The sequence below is a fragment of the Penicillium manginii genome (assembly GCF_028828005.1).
Source record: "Penicillium manginii strain IBT 31320 chromosome Unknown utg000001l:1.0-3466041.0:1.0-3467806.0, whole genome shotgun sequence".
Classification (NCBI taxonomy): domain Eukaryota; kingdom Fungi; phylum Ascomycota; class Eurotiomycetes; order Eurotiales; family Aspergillaceae; genus Penicillium; species Penicillium manginii.
Window position 1 is genome coordinate 1984836 of NW_026643102.1, and position 15850 is coordinate 2000685.

Here is a 15850-nt window from a genome sequence, read left to right on the forward strand (position 1 = left end):
CTTAACTAATTTAGATATGTACACAAATAACAGTTCATCGTAGCGGACCTAGAGTATATACACCAATAGATGAGCGAGCTTCTCTCCCAAGACAAAGGCATATATGTGGGTGATTTGACATTCTAAATCATTTCCTCGGCTAACTAAGTCTCCCTCCTCTATAATTTGGTATTTACATACCTTCTACCGTTAAAATAGCCCGCGATGCAGAGCCTGAAAATTGGAAAAGTCAGCATGGAAGGATATACAAAATACCTGGGCGTATCAACGCAGAGAAGGTCGTTCCCCTGAATTTTTGGGATTTCAAAGGAAGATCTCTAATTACAGGTAGGCAAATACACCTCTTGAATAATGATAGACTAACCCAGCTTAGTATCTGCACATCACAAGGTCAGAGCTGGACTTTTTAATACAGTTGCATCTCACATAAATCGGGTAGTTGATATCATTGAACTTCCATTCCAGCCATCGACACCTCAACGAAGAGACAAAGCAGAGGGATTAGCTTATTCGGCTTAGAGAGAAATTCCGGGCCTAGGAATGAAACAGAGAGTCAAACTCAATTCTAAAATGTGAAGGTTGAACAGAAAATACATAAAAATTTAATAGATAGGTTCTTTTCTGCAGAATTTGACGATAAAATCTTCCTCCTCATCGTTTGGGGTCAGAGTCAGAAACAGAAAGAGTACAAATCGAGTTGTTGATAGCCTTCTATTTCTTCACTATATCACAGATTAACAGGTAGGGGGAAAGATATATATCTCAGAAATCTGGGGATCAACGGGTAGACTTTTCACTGTACAGAATGAAGCCTGAAGTCAATAAAATTTTATGCCTTGCAGTCATTCAATACAATGGATGTACTATTTGCTTTACAAAGGGTGAATAGTTTTCGAGCACATGGCATGGCCCATACAATCGTGATACGATGCCGATGTTTACACCATTTTTTATTACGGCTATAAGATACTGCCAAGGATGTGGATTAAGGGTAGAGTACTGTACTGCTGGCTTTTCATCTACGTGTGATGCAAAAGCGCATTTGTTGTTACCTGAGCTCTTATTCAGAGACTGTCGAGGCTCTTTTTCCTTGCCTAGAGAATCTGTTTGCTCGTACTTGAACATCAAACAATGCCTGCTAATAGTAAATTTCAAAAAGTAGGCACCGTACTACGGAAGGTGATAACCAGAACCTTTAAAGTAAAGTCATCTATTAGAATAAACATATAAGATGCATGGATCACACTAGCCTAGACGCGTTGAACCGCCCATACACATGAGTAGCTCTTATGCACTATTTAGAAGAGTTCAGTCAATGCACCTATTTACCCACGAGTAATTCAGTCATTTGACACAAACTCGAAAAAGAAAGGCAGATAAAGTATACCAATTCCGAAAGAGGGGATACCGTGTTCTATCGTACGAACTGCTCTGTCGGGAGAACGAGGACTGCATACGATATCTTGAAAGAAGGGAGAACCCGTGGTCTATCGTACGAACGAGGACATCGGAGGATCGTCTACATCGTGGGTATCTAAAAGAGCTTCGAGGTACATAAAAATGATTCAAGAGCACCACAAACTAAAATATCGATCACGTTCGCTAATAGTTACAATGGAAGATCTCTAACAAGTCAAATGTCCTGGCACCCTTAGGCAAATTCAAAGCAAGATGTAGAAACTGCCACTGTCATTCGATTATCTCGTAAGAGTCCACGTTGAAGGAAAAGTTTGATGCTACACTTGGCAGCTACTTCAATGGCGTCCTTGAAATCCCTGTAGTCTCGTGCCCGAGGGTCCTGGGAAATACGCTTGACGACCTCGTTATGACCGTCCCGAGCTGCAACGCATAATGCTGTCTCTCCACTGCAATCCCGAGAAGCTACATCCTAGGGCCGCAGCATGGGTTCCTAGGAATGCTGCCACTGGCTCCTAGGAGCCAGAACGTATCTCCCAGGGCGCTTTTTTACCTAGATCATTTTTTGGGCCATCCTTGTTCAACGTGTTACTTTACCCATCATCGCTACGTATCTTTCCTCTGGCGTTACTTTAGTCTTTGGCTGCGGCGCTGCTGGGCTCGGCGTTACTTTTGGGACGGCGGGCGCGTTATGTGGATCGTTTCGACAAACCGACGCCTACATGTTACGCGTTGGCTGACTGGTCACTCGATTAGTGGCTGTAAGTTGGTAAACGTACCTTGTTGTCCAGTTTTGTTTGAGACGGCGAATCAGAGGCTAATTCCGGCAGTTCATCGCGTGATCTGATCCTGCATTCCCTTCCTAGGAACGGTTGGCTCTCGGTGGCCCATCTATAGGTTGCGGCCCCTCATGTCGCAGGGTCCGTAACACTAAGGCGCTGGAAACGGTTCCTTCCAGTCAGCCCTGATTTCGTATTCTCCCGCTAGACATTCTGCGAAGAGTCTTAGTCCTGACAAAATTCTTTATATTGATAATGACCGAGTAGAAGCGGGTGCAATAGTGTATTTCAGGAACGCTCCTGATCTTTACGATGACGCTGAAGACATCGCGAGACCACCTCGCGTGCGTTGCAAGTGGGGTAGGCTAGAATTAACGCCTAGAGGAGCTGCGTCACCTAAAGAATGACCAGAATTTATTTGCTGATTGCCTTCAAATGTGTGTTACCTGTCTTTATACAAACATCTTGAACTAGCGGTCGACAAGAAAGTGCTATGCACTCGCCGTCGCTGTGATACAACCTGAGCCTTAAAGCTGCCCGCCTAAATAAAAAATACATAGGTGTATAGTCGTTTCCTTGACGACCATGTACTATTAGACAATCAACATGACTACCGCAGCCATAATACCACCAACATACACAGCGCCGCGGGTAGTAACTGGGGCCGCGTTCTTGGTAGGGCTGGTAGTAGGACCGCTGCTGCTGCCTCCGGAGCCTGAGCTTGATGCCGCCGTGGCACTTGCGCCAACCAACTCGGTAGCTGACGCGCTGTTACTACTGGGCTGAGAGCTAGCGGTCTGCGATACGGCCGCTGATTTAGATGCGGCCGAAACGCGCTCCGAATAATCCGATGCTGTGACGGGGACCTTATCAATGCACTGCTGAGAAAGGGATACCCTCTTCTGAATGTGGCTCGCCATGGTAGAGCAGAAAGGAAAGCAACTGTCCATCACGTCGCCGCCGATGATATCACCACCGTTGCCCGCGTCGAATGGCATGACGGAATCGTGCACGCAGCAGTAGCCATCGTTATTATTAACGGTAATCGAGCCGTAGCAACAGTAGACTTTGTCTTGGTTGTTCAATTGGGTTTGGGCCGTACTCCAGCCGTTCGGACACTCGTTCTAGAAGACTAATGTTAGCAACGGTGCCATGACGGCCCTGAAGCAAGAAAAAGCCTGTAGGTGCTGTTCAGCACATTAAACCTGGAACGTACTCCGGAAAGGCTGAGGGTAGCACCGCGAACAGCATGCACTAGCAGGATGCTCGAAGCAATAGCGAATGTCAGACGAGTCATTGCGTAGAGTGGTACGATTTTCTTGGGTGTTGATTGATAGTCGGCGATTACTGGGTAGGTTAGACCTAGATATTTCGGAAAATAGAGAATGCTTCACTGACGCACCGAGAGGTTTGCAGAATTTGCATACTCTCGGTGCCTAAATATATTCCGGCCCTGCCCCGGGGGGGGTTTCATAATTAAGAGAGTCTTGGCGAGGGGGGGAGGCTTATTTTTCGCAAAGCCTACTCTTTCAGCGTTCGGTGGTGGATATTTTCTCGTACCGGACCATAAAGGAGAAACTTTATTCATCCCAGTATGGTAAGCATTGCGAGTCAAAAAGAGGCTTAGCCGCACTGCGCATTCGAGGCTAAACTGTTCTGAGTAAGATTTCTGAAACTTAACCCCACTATATTACGCTTTCCACCAATTATGTCCGCGATACGGTATATCCCGCTACTTATGTGTCAAGGCTGAGAACAGTCCTTGGAATACTTTGTTACCTGATATTTTATACGAATCTACTCCTTGCATATAAGAATGACGCTGACTTCGCTGTTTAATATTTTGGTTCTGTTAAACTTGGTTTACTATCAAGTTGAATATTCTTTTACCTTGCAAGCGGGTTGCCGCTAATTGTCGGGGCCATGATTTTGATCTATAAGCAGATCAAGAAGCGCAATGAGAGGAAGAGATTAGGGGCTCAGCGGTTGGAGTCTCAACCTCAGGGACAAGAGGAGTTGGCAGTTATTAATGGTGAAAATACTGTTACCGAGGCAGCAGGCGAGAAGAAAGAATTGTCACCAGAGGAGAAGACCGAAAAGAAACGCAAGAGAATCTACCGATTTAAGATTGTTCTTGGCTTATTCGGTCCTTTCTGTCTTCAGTCTTTGGATACCACAATTATTGCATCTGCATTACCATATATTGCAACTGATTTCAGTATGTTATTTCCTTCTTGCGAACCGGGGAACTTTCTTCTTGGTCTGAATATGGACTGACCAAAATTTGTATCGCAGATCAAATCAGCCAGTTGAATTGGATCATTTCATCTTTTAATCTCACATCCGCCGCATCTTTATTTTTCTGGGCTCAGCTTGCAGACCTATTCGGCAGACATTGGACACTTCAATCTGCTATCTTCGTCATGGTAATCGGTTCAGCCATTTGTACCGGATCCCCAACCTCAAAATTCAGTGTCCTTCTCCTCGGTCGTGCCATACAAGGAGTCGGCGCCGCCGGAGTCAACATATCTGTCCACATAATTCTCGCAGATGGCGTCTCTTTATCTGAGTTCGCCATCAACTGGACTATCTTCGCCATGGTATCGGGCGTAGGCTTCAGTATCGGTCCCGTCATCGGCGGATACCTAACGACTGCCTCGTGGCGCTGGTGCTTCGCCATTAATCTTCCTATCGGCGTGGTAGCCATGATTGTGGTTGGTATTATCCTGCGCAAGGACCTCAAGGGCCCGTCACCATTACCACAGACCGATGGCTTGAATCTGTCAACCGCACCAGGACGCTTCGTCGCTCGCATTCTGACTATTGATTTTGGAGGCCAGATGCTGTTCCTTTGGGGATTTGGTCTGCTTATCCTTGCTTTCACTTGGGCTGGTGGTAATTATTCTTGGAACTCGGCTGCTGTCCTGGCGCCTATTATTATTGGTGCTGTTTTTGCTATTGGATGGGTTGTATATGAACGGCTTATGGTTCCTGGTGCTTTTATGGCGCAGGCTTTGCCGCGTCAGAAGGCTATGATGCCTTGGGAGCTTTTCAGGCAAAGGGATATCTGTCTACTCTTTCTGATCAATTTCTCGATGGGTGTCTCCATGTTTGCGGTTATGTATTTCATGGATCTGTACTTTGATCTTGTGGAAGGGCAAAGCTCTAGTACAGCTGGAACTTCGCTGCTTTATTTCCTTCCTGGCTTGGGTGGTAAGTAGATCTCTTCCCTGACTTCAATCGTTCCCCTTGAAAAAAGCTAAAAGCTTCATCACAGCTGGTGCGTACGGAGCCATGTTTTCATCCAACGTTTGGCCACGCCAAACTCTTCCAACACTCGTCCTAGGCAGTCTCACTTCTGCTGTCGGGATCACCGTCTTAGCATACGCCGTACACGCCGCCAAAACAAGCGTTATCTACGGTATGATGGCGCTTGTCGGATTTGGTATCGGAAGCCGCATGAACCCTGCTTCGTTGCACGGGCTAGCATATTTCCCCACTATGACGGCCCAGATCAGCAGTTTAGTTTCATTTGCGCTTCCTTTCGGCGGTCTGGTAGGTTTGACTATAATGTCGACTGTCTTTACGAATACAAGTGGTAAAGCCGAAATGGATCCAAGGGGCGGTATTATGTGGGCGTTTATTGCTATGATACCGTTTATGTGGATTGCTGTGGTACTGACTACGTTCTTGGGAAATGTATGGATATTGAAGGAGGGTGGACATGAGGTTGTCCGTGGTGCTTATCTTTGGAGTTTTGTTACTCGCAAGAAACTTGTTAGGGAGAGACGAGATCGTGGACTGAAGGAAGAGCCTGTTGGTCAGGAGAGGAAAGATGTGAATGATGCTGAGATGGGTCATGTCGGCGCTGGTGCGAGGAGCACTGATAAATGAACAAGCATTTATCTATTATATGAACTAATTTAATTATTATATTCGAAATAAACATCAGTGAATAAATTTAGATTCATTTCTCATTACTTTCCTCCAGAATGGTCACCTGAAATAAGATTGCTTACAGTAAGATGAAGTGGATATCTTATATAGATAGGAAAAAGGTAAACCAGAAACAAAAGCAATCACTCGAATAATCCTACTCCCCGTTTGGTGGGTCTGGATCACCTCTGGCGAGGACTGACAAGACCATAGTGCCAACAACACCCCGACTTGTCACAAAATGGCCCGGAATCTTGATTCCTGGCAGCGTGAAGACACTTTCCACATAATACGTAGTAGGAGGAGACTCCCCACATCTCAAATTGCCAAGGTAGCGGAGTGTAATGAGCGTTCTGTCACTAACATACGCAAGCCCCCCATGTCCCTGCCGGTCGGCCATCAACCATCACCGAAGTGATGCTGGACGCTCTTTGTAACCATATTGCAGAGAAGCCCGGCCTCTATGTCGAGAAGATAGCTATTTCTCTACGGGATGAGTTCAACGTACTTCCTTCATCATCCAGCATCAAACGTGCACTTTCCCGGGCTGGATGGACGAAAGGGAAAGCACAGTAGAAGAAAAAGAACAAAACCCCCAACAGATTCCTATCAGTATAAACCATCCGAGTTCCGTTTTTATCACCTGATTTTTGTTGATAAATGTGGATGTGACAAACGGGTTGGACATAGTCGCACGGGTTGGTCTCCGCTCGGCGTGATGCCAGTCCAAGTATCTAAGTTTCATTGGGGTTAACGCTACCAGATACTACCAGCTTATACTCAAGATGGCGTCATTTTGTCTCGTATTTTCAAAGGTTCAATTGATGCTGCGTTCTTCGAATCGTTTATTGAGCAGCTTCTCCAACACTGTGAGCGGTGGCCGGAGCCAATATCCGTGCTTGTTATAGATAACGCGTCTTTCCTCCACTCCGACCGGATCAAACAGTTGTGTTCTGGCGCAAGTGTCAAGTAACTCTTCTTGCCCCCTAATCCGCCGGATTTCAACCCCATTGAGGGATTTTTCGCGGAGCCGAAGGGTTACATAAAAGGGTTGGCGGGCATATGAAGAAGACTCGAAGAGAAATTCTGAAAGCTCCCTTTTCAAAATCAACTTTGAAAAATTCCTTCGTTTTCCCGGAATTGACGATTTCTTTCATGTCGATTCCATTCTACTGGAATAACCCAACTGTGCCAAGCCAGAAAGCAGCATGATCAGTATTAATTTTTAGTTGGCGATTATCATCTTTTATGAGACCGGATCTGTTCGCATGGCTTATGGTGAATGGGAGCCAGGGGTACTTGATGAAAAGGACATTGCAAATGGCCGTGAGCCTGAGCCAGAGGAGGAGCCCCTTGAGGGGTGTACCTGTACCCTACACGATGTCGGTTGGATGAAAATGTCCTGGCGTTGGGTAGTACTGCCTGGATTCCACAAGATGCGGGATTGGGATGCCTGGGAGACTTATTTTACTCGTCCTCAAGAGATTGGAGGCATTGATTGATTGTTTAATGCATTATACTTTGTGTATTAGCTATATATAAGTCCATTAACTAGTGTTCCAAGGTTTATAGCGAGATGATTCCCCTTGATAATTCCAAGGTTCAGGTCATTAACTTTCAGCTTATTCTAGAGAGATGTTGAACAGATCACACTTGATTTTTGTATATTTGATCTGATTCATAGTCATTACTATCTCCTTCATTAATTTTCTTCTCTCAGATTACCCATTCTTTCCAAGGTTTTCTTAGTATGAATATCCACCGGCAGGTGTATCAAAATTACCTAGACATTCCTCAAGTTTGAGATCACAGTCCCACCAAATATGCTTCTTGTCTTCAACTCAAAGCTTCCGCTTCATTGCTGTACTACTAGTATCACCCTGGTAGCTCACTTCGTGTAAAGGTATCCGACGGAAGCTCGGACATGTTGGTCGCCTCGTGTTTTCCGTCCGCTTCAAATAGTATATTTTGAGAACTATCACTTTCATTCGGCTTCTTTGAACCAAAATCCGGTGAATCTTGCGGCTCCGGAGGAACCTGAAAGTTTCCCTTTTTCTTGACCCGATAGAGGACTGACAAGCCCACTATCCCCATAATCACGGCGACAGCACAGCCTATTCCAATCCCCACTTTTGCACCAGTGCTGAGGCCTCTATCATAGTTATCATTGCTGCTTGAGACCCGGCCCGTATCTGCAGTTGCAGTTGCCTCCGAGCCCAATGCTCGAGTTGTTCCTGGCACTAGGAAGCTAGTTCCTGTACCGGTGGATTCTGTTGTCGATGGGGTAGTACTGCTGTGACCTGAAGTCGGGTGACGGTCAGAACTGCCGGAGCTTGACGTATCGCTGGTATTTGTTGACATTCCGGTCATGGTGATTTGGAAGCTCCCGGTTTCCCAGTAGTTATTAGCGTAGATGAACCGAAGATAATAGCCTTCGGCTAGCTGAAATTGGGTGTCTATCGTCAATTCACCCAGTGTGATATTGAGATCGTCGTAAACATGTTCCGGAGACTCGTTCATTTTGTGGATTGGGATAAATTGAATCGTAAGAGGGAATACTGTCGAGTCGGAAGAGTTATAAGACCAAGTTGTGGTAAAGCCATTGTAAACATTCACAACGTCGCCCTTCTCTGGATAGGTTATCTGAAAGGCTGGTAAAAGGTGAAAGTCAGGGGGGGTTTGCAAGTAAATATCCTGGAAGGGTAGACTTACCATTGCTTTGACAGACATTCAGGGCAATCGCAAGGAGCAACAGTGATTTGAACATGAGGGTGGTTTTTCTTTTCACATAAAATGTCAGATAGCAGTATTCAGCCTCCGGATATCAGCGTGAGGATAGGCTTGGGTAAACTTTTTCCAAGCAATCCATAGACACAAAAACAATTGGGGGCAATGGCTATGACTGTTCTTGGGGGAGACCAGGGGCAGACCTAACACGGTTGTTGCGCAAAAAGGCAATTGTCCGACGCGCTAGTACACTCCTTGGCCGCAGCAATCCGCAACCCACTACCCCATCTTTTGGAGTGGTAATATAACGAAACCGAACCAGAGGCCTCGCAGGCTAGTTGGCATGGCTTTGCTTTGATAGGCGCCGCAACACCATAAACTCAGGACAAATATAGGTAGTGTAGAAAGCGAGACACAGATAAATGCGGTCAGAGGGTGAAGGTACAAGAAAGTCGCACAAATCTACGGATGGCGACATGTATTATGCCATTGTGTCCATATACAAAAGGTTGTAAATATGACACTAGTGTCGACAGGGGTCGGGCCGCTCGGGAACTTTTCAAGGACCCTAGATTGTATTTCCGATCATCAGTTGGCTGGGACTCTACCTCGGCTCCAGTAGAACGCTAAGCAAGCTAGTTCTGCATTAGGGTGACCCAACCATGTTGTATTGTACTAGTGGTTTAACTGAGAGGGTTAGTGCCACAGCGGTGATAATTACCCGCTTACGGCGATCGCGAACGGCAATCAACTAAATATTCAAATCTTCGCCTTTCTTGGTCAGTGAGTAAACTTGAGAGACGCGAAGATAACTTGCATGATGAAGAGTCATTTCCCCCAGATATAGAATTAACTACTTCTCATTCCAAGGTTTCTGGCAGATGAGACCGGCCAGTGATTGCGCTTTTCCTATCTAGGAAGGGATCTGCCCAGAGCCTAATGCAACAGGGATGTGAGATGATTGCCCAGGCAATTAAATCTCCACGGGCTGTACGGAGTACCTAGGTATGTATAGGCCCCTTTTGCTAAAGTTAGTGCTCAAAATGAAGACCGCTCGCTACATTGTACCATTGTTACCTTTTCGGGATCTGAAGCCTCAAGCAATCCTCACACAGCTCGACTAGCTTAAATAATGAGGGGACGATCATGTACTATCTTATTTTGAGTGAATCAGAAGAGATTCTCTTATAAATTTATTGCATTGTATAATTTTTATAGGGAGCATACTACTTAGGCCGGTCGCTTTATTAGCTTTTGTTCAATTCTGTGAGAGTCTATATCAAAATTGGACCAACTCTACTACACCCACCCAGGCCAACAGCAGGATTTGGATGCTCAATTTCTATTATGGAGCTTTTATCTCGGCTTGCTAGAGTCTATGCTATATATAGTTAAGCTTTGGGCGAATTAACTTATCTGTCATGTGTATACTAGTATTCAGCCTGGCGCTTAAATGATGAAACGCATACACGTATCGAAAGCATCCATGGATGATGAGCTCTGTTTGTATTATTCAACATGCCGGGTACTCTCTTTGATCTGCCAGATTATGAAACTGATAACAGGAAAATATGACAATATTCTGTAGGAGTAGGAGGCTCATTTTGAGGAAGAGAGGCTTCCAAGGTTAAAGAGTAGGCATGGTAAAGGTTTTTTTGCTAGTAGACCAAAAATTATAAGATAGGCCCCTGGCACCTACTACTAATTAGTAGTAAGTCTATCTTATTTGAAGGGATTTGATGGTCAATACTACTAGCAGTGGTATATACTTAGGTATAGTAGGGACTCAGCTGGGAACTACCTAGTAGGTATCTGAGATAGAAATGCTGCCCAGGTGATCCTCGAACTTGAAGATCTAAACCACCCGGGCTGTGAGGACTCGAATATTGAAATATCGTAGAATATTGACGAAAAGTAACAAAACTAAAGAAGAGAAGAAGAGAGAGAGAGCTCTCATCGCAACTATTGTACATGGACTGATGTCTAAGCATGTGACGTATCAGGTGACTCAGGCAACAGCGGCCAGGTTCGTCACACGGGCAAGATACTGTCAAAAGTGGTATATTTTAGCTATAACTTGGATAAGGCGATATGATTAAACGGCTGCCCTAGATAGTTCTGACTAGGTATATTTAGATATTCTGGGAAGAATAAGGAAGGGTAACCTAACTTGAAGTTATCGAAATACTATACTAAGAGCAAATAATCAGATTTATAATAGAGTAGTATTACCTAAGTGGTATTTTCCAGTCTTTCTAACGTCCCAAGAGTATCTAGGTATTTTCTCCTTCAGGGCTTTCTGCATTATTTCATCGGGTTACATATCTAGTAGGTACTTATTAAAGACCTCTGACTCGGAGTCGGGATACATACTGTAAAGGACTCAGATGCTCAGAAAGATAGCAGTAGTATTGAAAGAAGGTATTAAGCTGAGAGAGAAGAAGAAAAGAAAAAGGAGAGAAGCTCCTATCGCAACTATCTACACAAGAGCGGCTGCCTGTGTCACGTGCTCAGGCACCGAGAGAGCTTCGATCGCTACACATACCTAGGTACTATATACAGAAGATATACTACTTAAATAAACAAGAGGCGGCCTGGTCATATTTTACACTTTTAATCAAGGAATAACTTGACGTTATTCAAGTTGTTAACATTCTCTTTATAATCTATATCGAATAGTATTAGAAGTGAACTGTAGGAGGTACCTAGGTAACTTTAAGAACAGTTTTATTATTGATCAAAGGTGTAGGGGCTTCCTATAAATATTTCTTTGTTTGAAATCAACTATGTTTAGTCAAATAGCTGTCTGCGGGTCTTTCTGCACATTTTTGCAAGAAGCGATCATTATTCTTCGGGAAAAAAAGATCTCTCTACCGAGACAGATATGCCAGCAGTAGAATACCATCTGCTGTTTAAAGCAGAATATGTTAGCTTAGAATGCTGTTAAGGACTGTAATAAATTTGGATATTATCATCCAAGAGAACCGGCGTCGTTCAATTATTGTCTTTAGATACTGTGGAGATGCTGGTCGGTTTAGAGAAGGTGGCGCACTTGTCCGTGCAGCAGCCTCCACCAGCCAAACTTTATCCAATGTATCTGAAATCAAATAAATGACTAGCAAGCGACAATAATGAACACACCTTTTTAGACCAGCCATAATGGTGCAAAGTTACCCATCGGACGGACCCTGATTTTCCAAGAGAAAGCCAAGAAAGCCAAGCCGCCGTCTCCTAGATACAAAGGCTCCTTGACCTCCTAGCGAATCAGATAGACCAAAGCTTCGTATTCAGAAGAGTAGTCACAAAAATTAAAAAGGGAGCGTGGTCCCCCGCGATGCGGACTCCAGCTCTTAGATTTTCATTTCACTTCTGCGATAAGTGGGAAACTCCAGTCCGATTAGTTGGTGACAGCCGACAATCGCAATGCTTCGCGCCGCAACGCTATTGCAGCTACTGCTGCTCTTCGCAACCGAGGTTCTGAGCAAAGCGGATATAAATTACGATCCAGATGAGAATTACCGGCCGCGTAACGTGACAGGTTTGGATTATTTCTATTATCCATGGATTGGCTCGTACGCTCAACTAGCATCCCCAGACCACGCAGACTGCACACTAAGAATCAGTTTATAGGTACTACAATGGTAGTGCCGTGTTCACCATCTCCGGAGTCGAGCGTCGAGACTTCCGCACCGATTCCGAGATCGAAGAGGAGGGGGAGTTGAAACTCTGCAAGCAGTTGGAGAATATCACGTATACGTGGTCGTATCCAGCAATATTAGCGATCACAGAGACAGAGCCGGAAGAGGAGCTACCCGGGAACACAAACCCATTTGATGTTTCGATATTCACCTCATACTCGAACTTCACGCGGTATTTTAGCGATGAGATGGATGCTGGCAGCGACATACCGATTCTGGATATGCCCTTTATATTTGAGTCGATTGAGTTATCGTAAGTATCTACCTCTCTCATAAGCAGTGATATTTTTGGCGGCTGGCTGATTTGTCACAGGCGTCATTCATACTACACGAGTAGAGACACAAAGCAAGATTTTAACCTGACTGTCGCCGAGGGTACTGGAAATGGGCTTCCTTTTCGAGTGACAGGGAGCTCGGAGCTAGAGCGGAACCCACTTCGTACTTTACAGGCGAATATGTCGACTTGCACCCGTACCGAGGGGTGGTGGGCTTTCAGTCCCATTCCACTCGGTATCAAGCTTGACGACGTTAGCGGCACGACAAACCCGACCGTGCAGCTGACCTTTGACGACTCTTCAGCAAGTTTCAGTCTTCAATCGTGGGCTGTCGCGAATACTTTGAACGAAGAGGAAGAGGAGACGCCAAGCATTTCCGCTAGATTGACGATCGAGTTCTTGGGGAGGATTGATGCTGCGCGCTCGGATGTCTTAAACAAAGGAACCCCAGTGACATGGACACCGAGCCTGGGGTTCGGGAATAATTCTCTGAATTTGGATTTTTTTGAATCCAGTGCGCTTGCCGCAGCTGGAGTGAATATTCGTCATATGTGGAGCATTATGGGCCCTGTTTTCGTATACATCTTGATATGAATACAAAATAATATACCCTATCGTAGCCTGCTGTGAATGCCTAACGCCGAGAAACAATACCTGTCGGCGTAGAATGCATGTTAAGACGCTGTCAACTATAGCTATGGGTGATGAGGAACTAATCAAAAAGAGCGGTGGAAAATCACTCACGTTCTGTAAACTAGGCGTAAAAAGTGAGTTCTAACTTTCGGTTTTGGGGGACATAAAATGTTATCAGAGGCAGGTTCCAACGTTCTTATAGTAAAGCGAGAATTTCTAGGTGAATGGACGCGTGAACATTTTATCTACCTAGGTACGCAGACGGCGGAGAGAGGCACGCCACTATTTGTTTACCCCGCTAGCTTGCCACCTTACCCCTGACATCAACTTCCAAGTTTATTGTTACTACACGGATTAGTAGTTTGCATCAAAACAATGGCCTAAAATAACAAGCCACAGGTCCTTCGTCTCTCCCTTTCATACCTTGACTTCTTCGATGAGACTTATGCCTCGCTCGTCAACCACCTGCTTGAGGTATCCCACGTGAAGCGTGTAAAGAATGTCACTGCCGCTATCCGTGAGCTTTCTAACGGAACCTTCAAAGCAATCATCATCACAGACCAAGGAGTTGCCGAGCCTGAAAACCGAGACGTCCTGATGAAGGTGAAAACCTATATTGAAGGCGGTGGTCTTGCCATTGTTGGCCTACACTTCCCGAAATTTATCACTCTGAGTGGGATGAACGAATTCTTTAAAGCATTTGATCTCCCTTGGAAGAGGGGTGACTATCACCGCACCAGTTTCCAGTTTGTGCCATCTAGCACCTTCCCAGCAAGCCTCAACCTTGCCTCAGTGCCCACGCCATGTAGCATGAAGGTTCTTCACATTGCGAATGCTAGAACTCAGAAAAAATCTTTGTTCCTAGTCCTGGTGCTTTGATACAGAGTTATGCTTTCAAATCGGACCCTGTGGATGAGTCACAAGCTGCTGTTACGGGGGCGAGGATCGGACGGGGTGATCTGGTGTATTGTGGGGATGTTAATGGGGAGGCTGAATCTGCTACGCTGATTATGGCACTATGTGGATTCTAGATCTGAACTCGCCATGACTTTCATACAAATAGCTGAGATTCTTGTATTTCTCAGCAAAGTCTTTCTAGAATAGGATTGATAAAACAATTTCTGGGGAGCACATTGGAGGAAGTGATGTTTTCTGCCACAAGCCAAGCAGGTCAATTTCAATAGTTGAATATCATTACTATTGAATATCGAATACATACGACCATAGGGTGTGGAGAACAGGGCTTCCCGTCCGCTCAGCCGTACTTAAGCCACACGCCGGCAGGTTAGTAGTATGGTGGGTGACCACATGCGAATCCCTGCTGTTGTATGTCCGTGTTCACCCATTTCTTTTTGATTCGTCGGGCAAGTGCCCTTGCCGCTTTACCCTTCAGTCTGTTCAGCCCTTCCCCTGAACGCCCTGAAGACCCCTGCACGGATGACGTGGCCACTCGGCTAAACCTGCCGTATTGTTTATTATCACGTAAACCCCTCTCACATTCATTGCCTTGCTATAGTCTAATGATGACACGAAGGTCATGTGTCATCGCTACCATCCGCCCACTCCCCCGAACTACTAAACCCCGTAAGCGCCAGATCGGCCTGGCGTTCAATTTCTACATCAATCTATAGATAGAATATGAATTAATAGATCCCTTCGTCTTCTCCTCCACATGTCCCCATTTCGGCATAAGGACTTTTCCGAGCCAAACTGCCTTCCTTCTTACCGACCTATCCATATTCCGGTATTTCCATATGAAAAGTCCCTGTTGAACAGGGAGCAGATTATCAATTCTTCTCAGCCATGAAACAGGCCTTCCAAGTTCAATGTCAAGCTGGCTGGTCATTGATTTGATCGCAATATTTAGTCGTATAAATATGGGACGGCTTAGATGTAGGCACCAAAGACATCATTTTAAATGCTTTATTTCTCTGTAGGCTAGTTCTGAGCTGTTTTCCTATTTAAAGATCGTTGCAGAAGTGGCCAATGTATGAAATTAGTTAAGCCCGAGTATTTATTCCTGCTTCACTAGGTAAGCTTGTAGTAAGTCAAAAGTGGTTTTGCTCTGGCCGAGAGGTTTCCGAGTGAAAATAACACTTGATAATATATTACTATGGTCATTTCCCATTTCAGTCTTTGAGTTTCTGACCTACAGGCGTAGCTCCTCAGCCGCCTATAATCAGCCCTGGTTTACATACAATACAGTATAAATATACTGATAAGACACTCTGTACATTCCCAAGATAGAAATATCGGAGTATCACAGTGATTACATCCGTGTCACCAGACTACATCGTACCCTAATATGTCAGTATAGTCATTATGTTCACCAGTGTTTAATGATCATATAGAAATAAAGCGATAATCATTAACGTCTTAGTCATAA

The 15850-nt window shown here is 45.0% G+C and overlaps 4 protein-coding genes across 4 annotated transcripts; 2 read left to right on the top strand and 2 right to left on the bottom strand.

The window, feature by feature from the left end:
* Positions 1 to 2788: 2788 nt before the first annotated feature.
* N7533_000711 (uncharacterized protein) lies at positions 2789 to 3492 on the bottom strand (the record flags this gene model as incomplete). Its single annotated transcript, XM_057097361.1, has 2 exons — positions 2789 to 3319; positions 3412 to 3492. 2 exons carry the CDS (start codon positions 3490 to 3492, stop codon positions 2789 to 2791), a joined length of 612 nt encoding a protein of 203 aa, XP_056965854.1.
* Positions 3493 to 4118: 626 nt separating this feature from the next.
* On the top strand, positions 4119 to 6089 carry mfs56 (uncharacterized protein; the record flags this gene model as incomplete). The annotated part of the gene is made up of 3 exons (XM_057097362.1): positions 4119 to 4413; positions 4491 to 5408; positions 5473 to 6089. The coding sequence occupies 3 exons, from the start codon at positions 4119 to 4121 to the stop codon at positions 6087 to 6089; spliced, it is 1830 nt and encodes a 609-aa protein (XP_056965855.1).
* A 1917-nt stretch (positions 6090 to 8006) lies between these two features.
* Positions 8007 to 8651, bottom strand: N7533_000713 (uncharacterized protein; the record flags this gene model as incomplete). The annotated part of the gene is made up of 1 exon (XM_057097363.1): positions 8007 to 8651. The coding sequence occupies one exon, from the start codon at positions 8649 to 8651 to the stop codon at positions 8007 to 8009; it is 645 nt and encodes a 214-aa protein (XP_056965856.1).
* Positions 8652 to 12281: 3630 nt separating this feature from the next.
* On the top strand, positions 12282 to 13425 carry N7533_000714 (uncharacterized protein; the record flags this gene model as incomplete). Its single annotated transcript, XM_057097364.1, has 3 exons — positions 12282 to 12430; positions 12504 to 12809; positions 12891 to 13425. 3 exons carry the CDS (start codon positions 12282 to 12284, stop codon positions 13423 to 13425), a joined length of 990 nt encoding a protein of 329 aa, XP_056965857.1.
* Positions 13426 to 15850: the final 2425 nt, after the last annotated feature.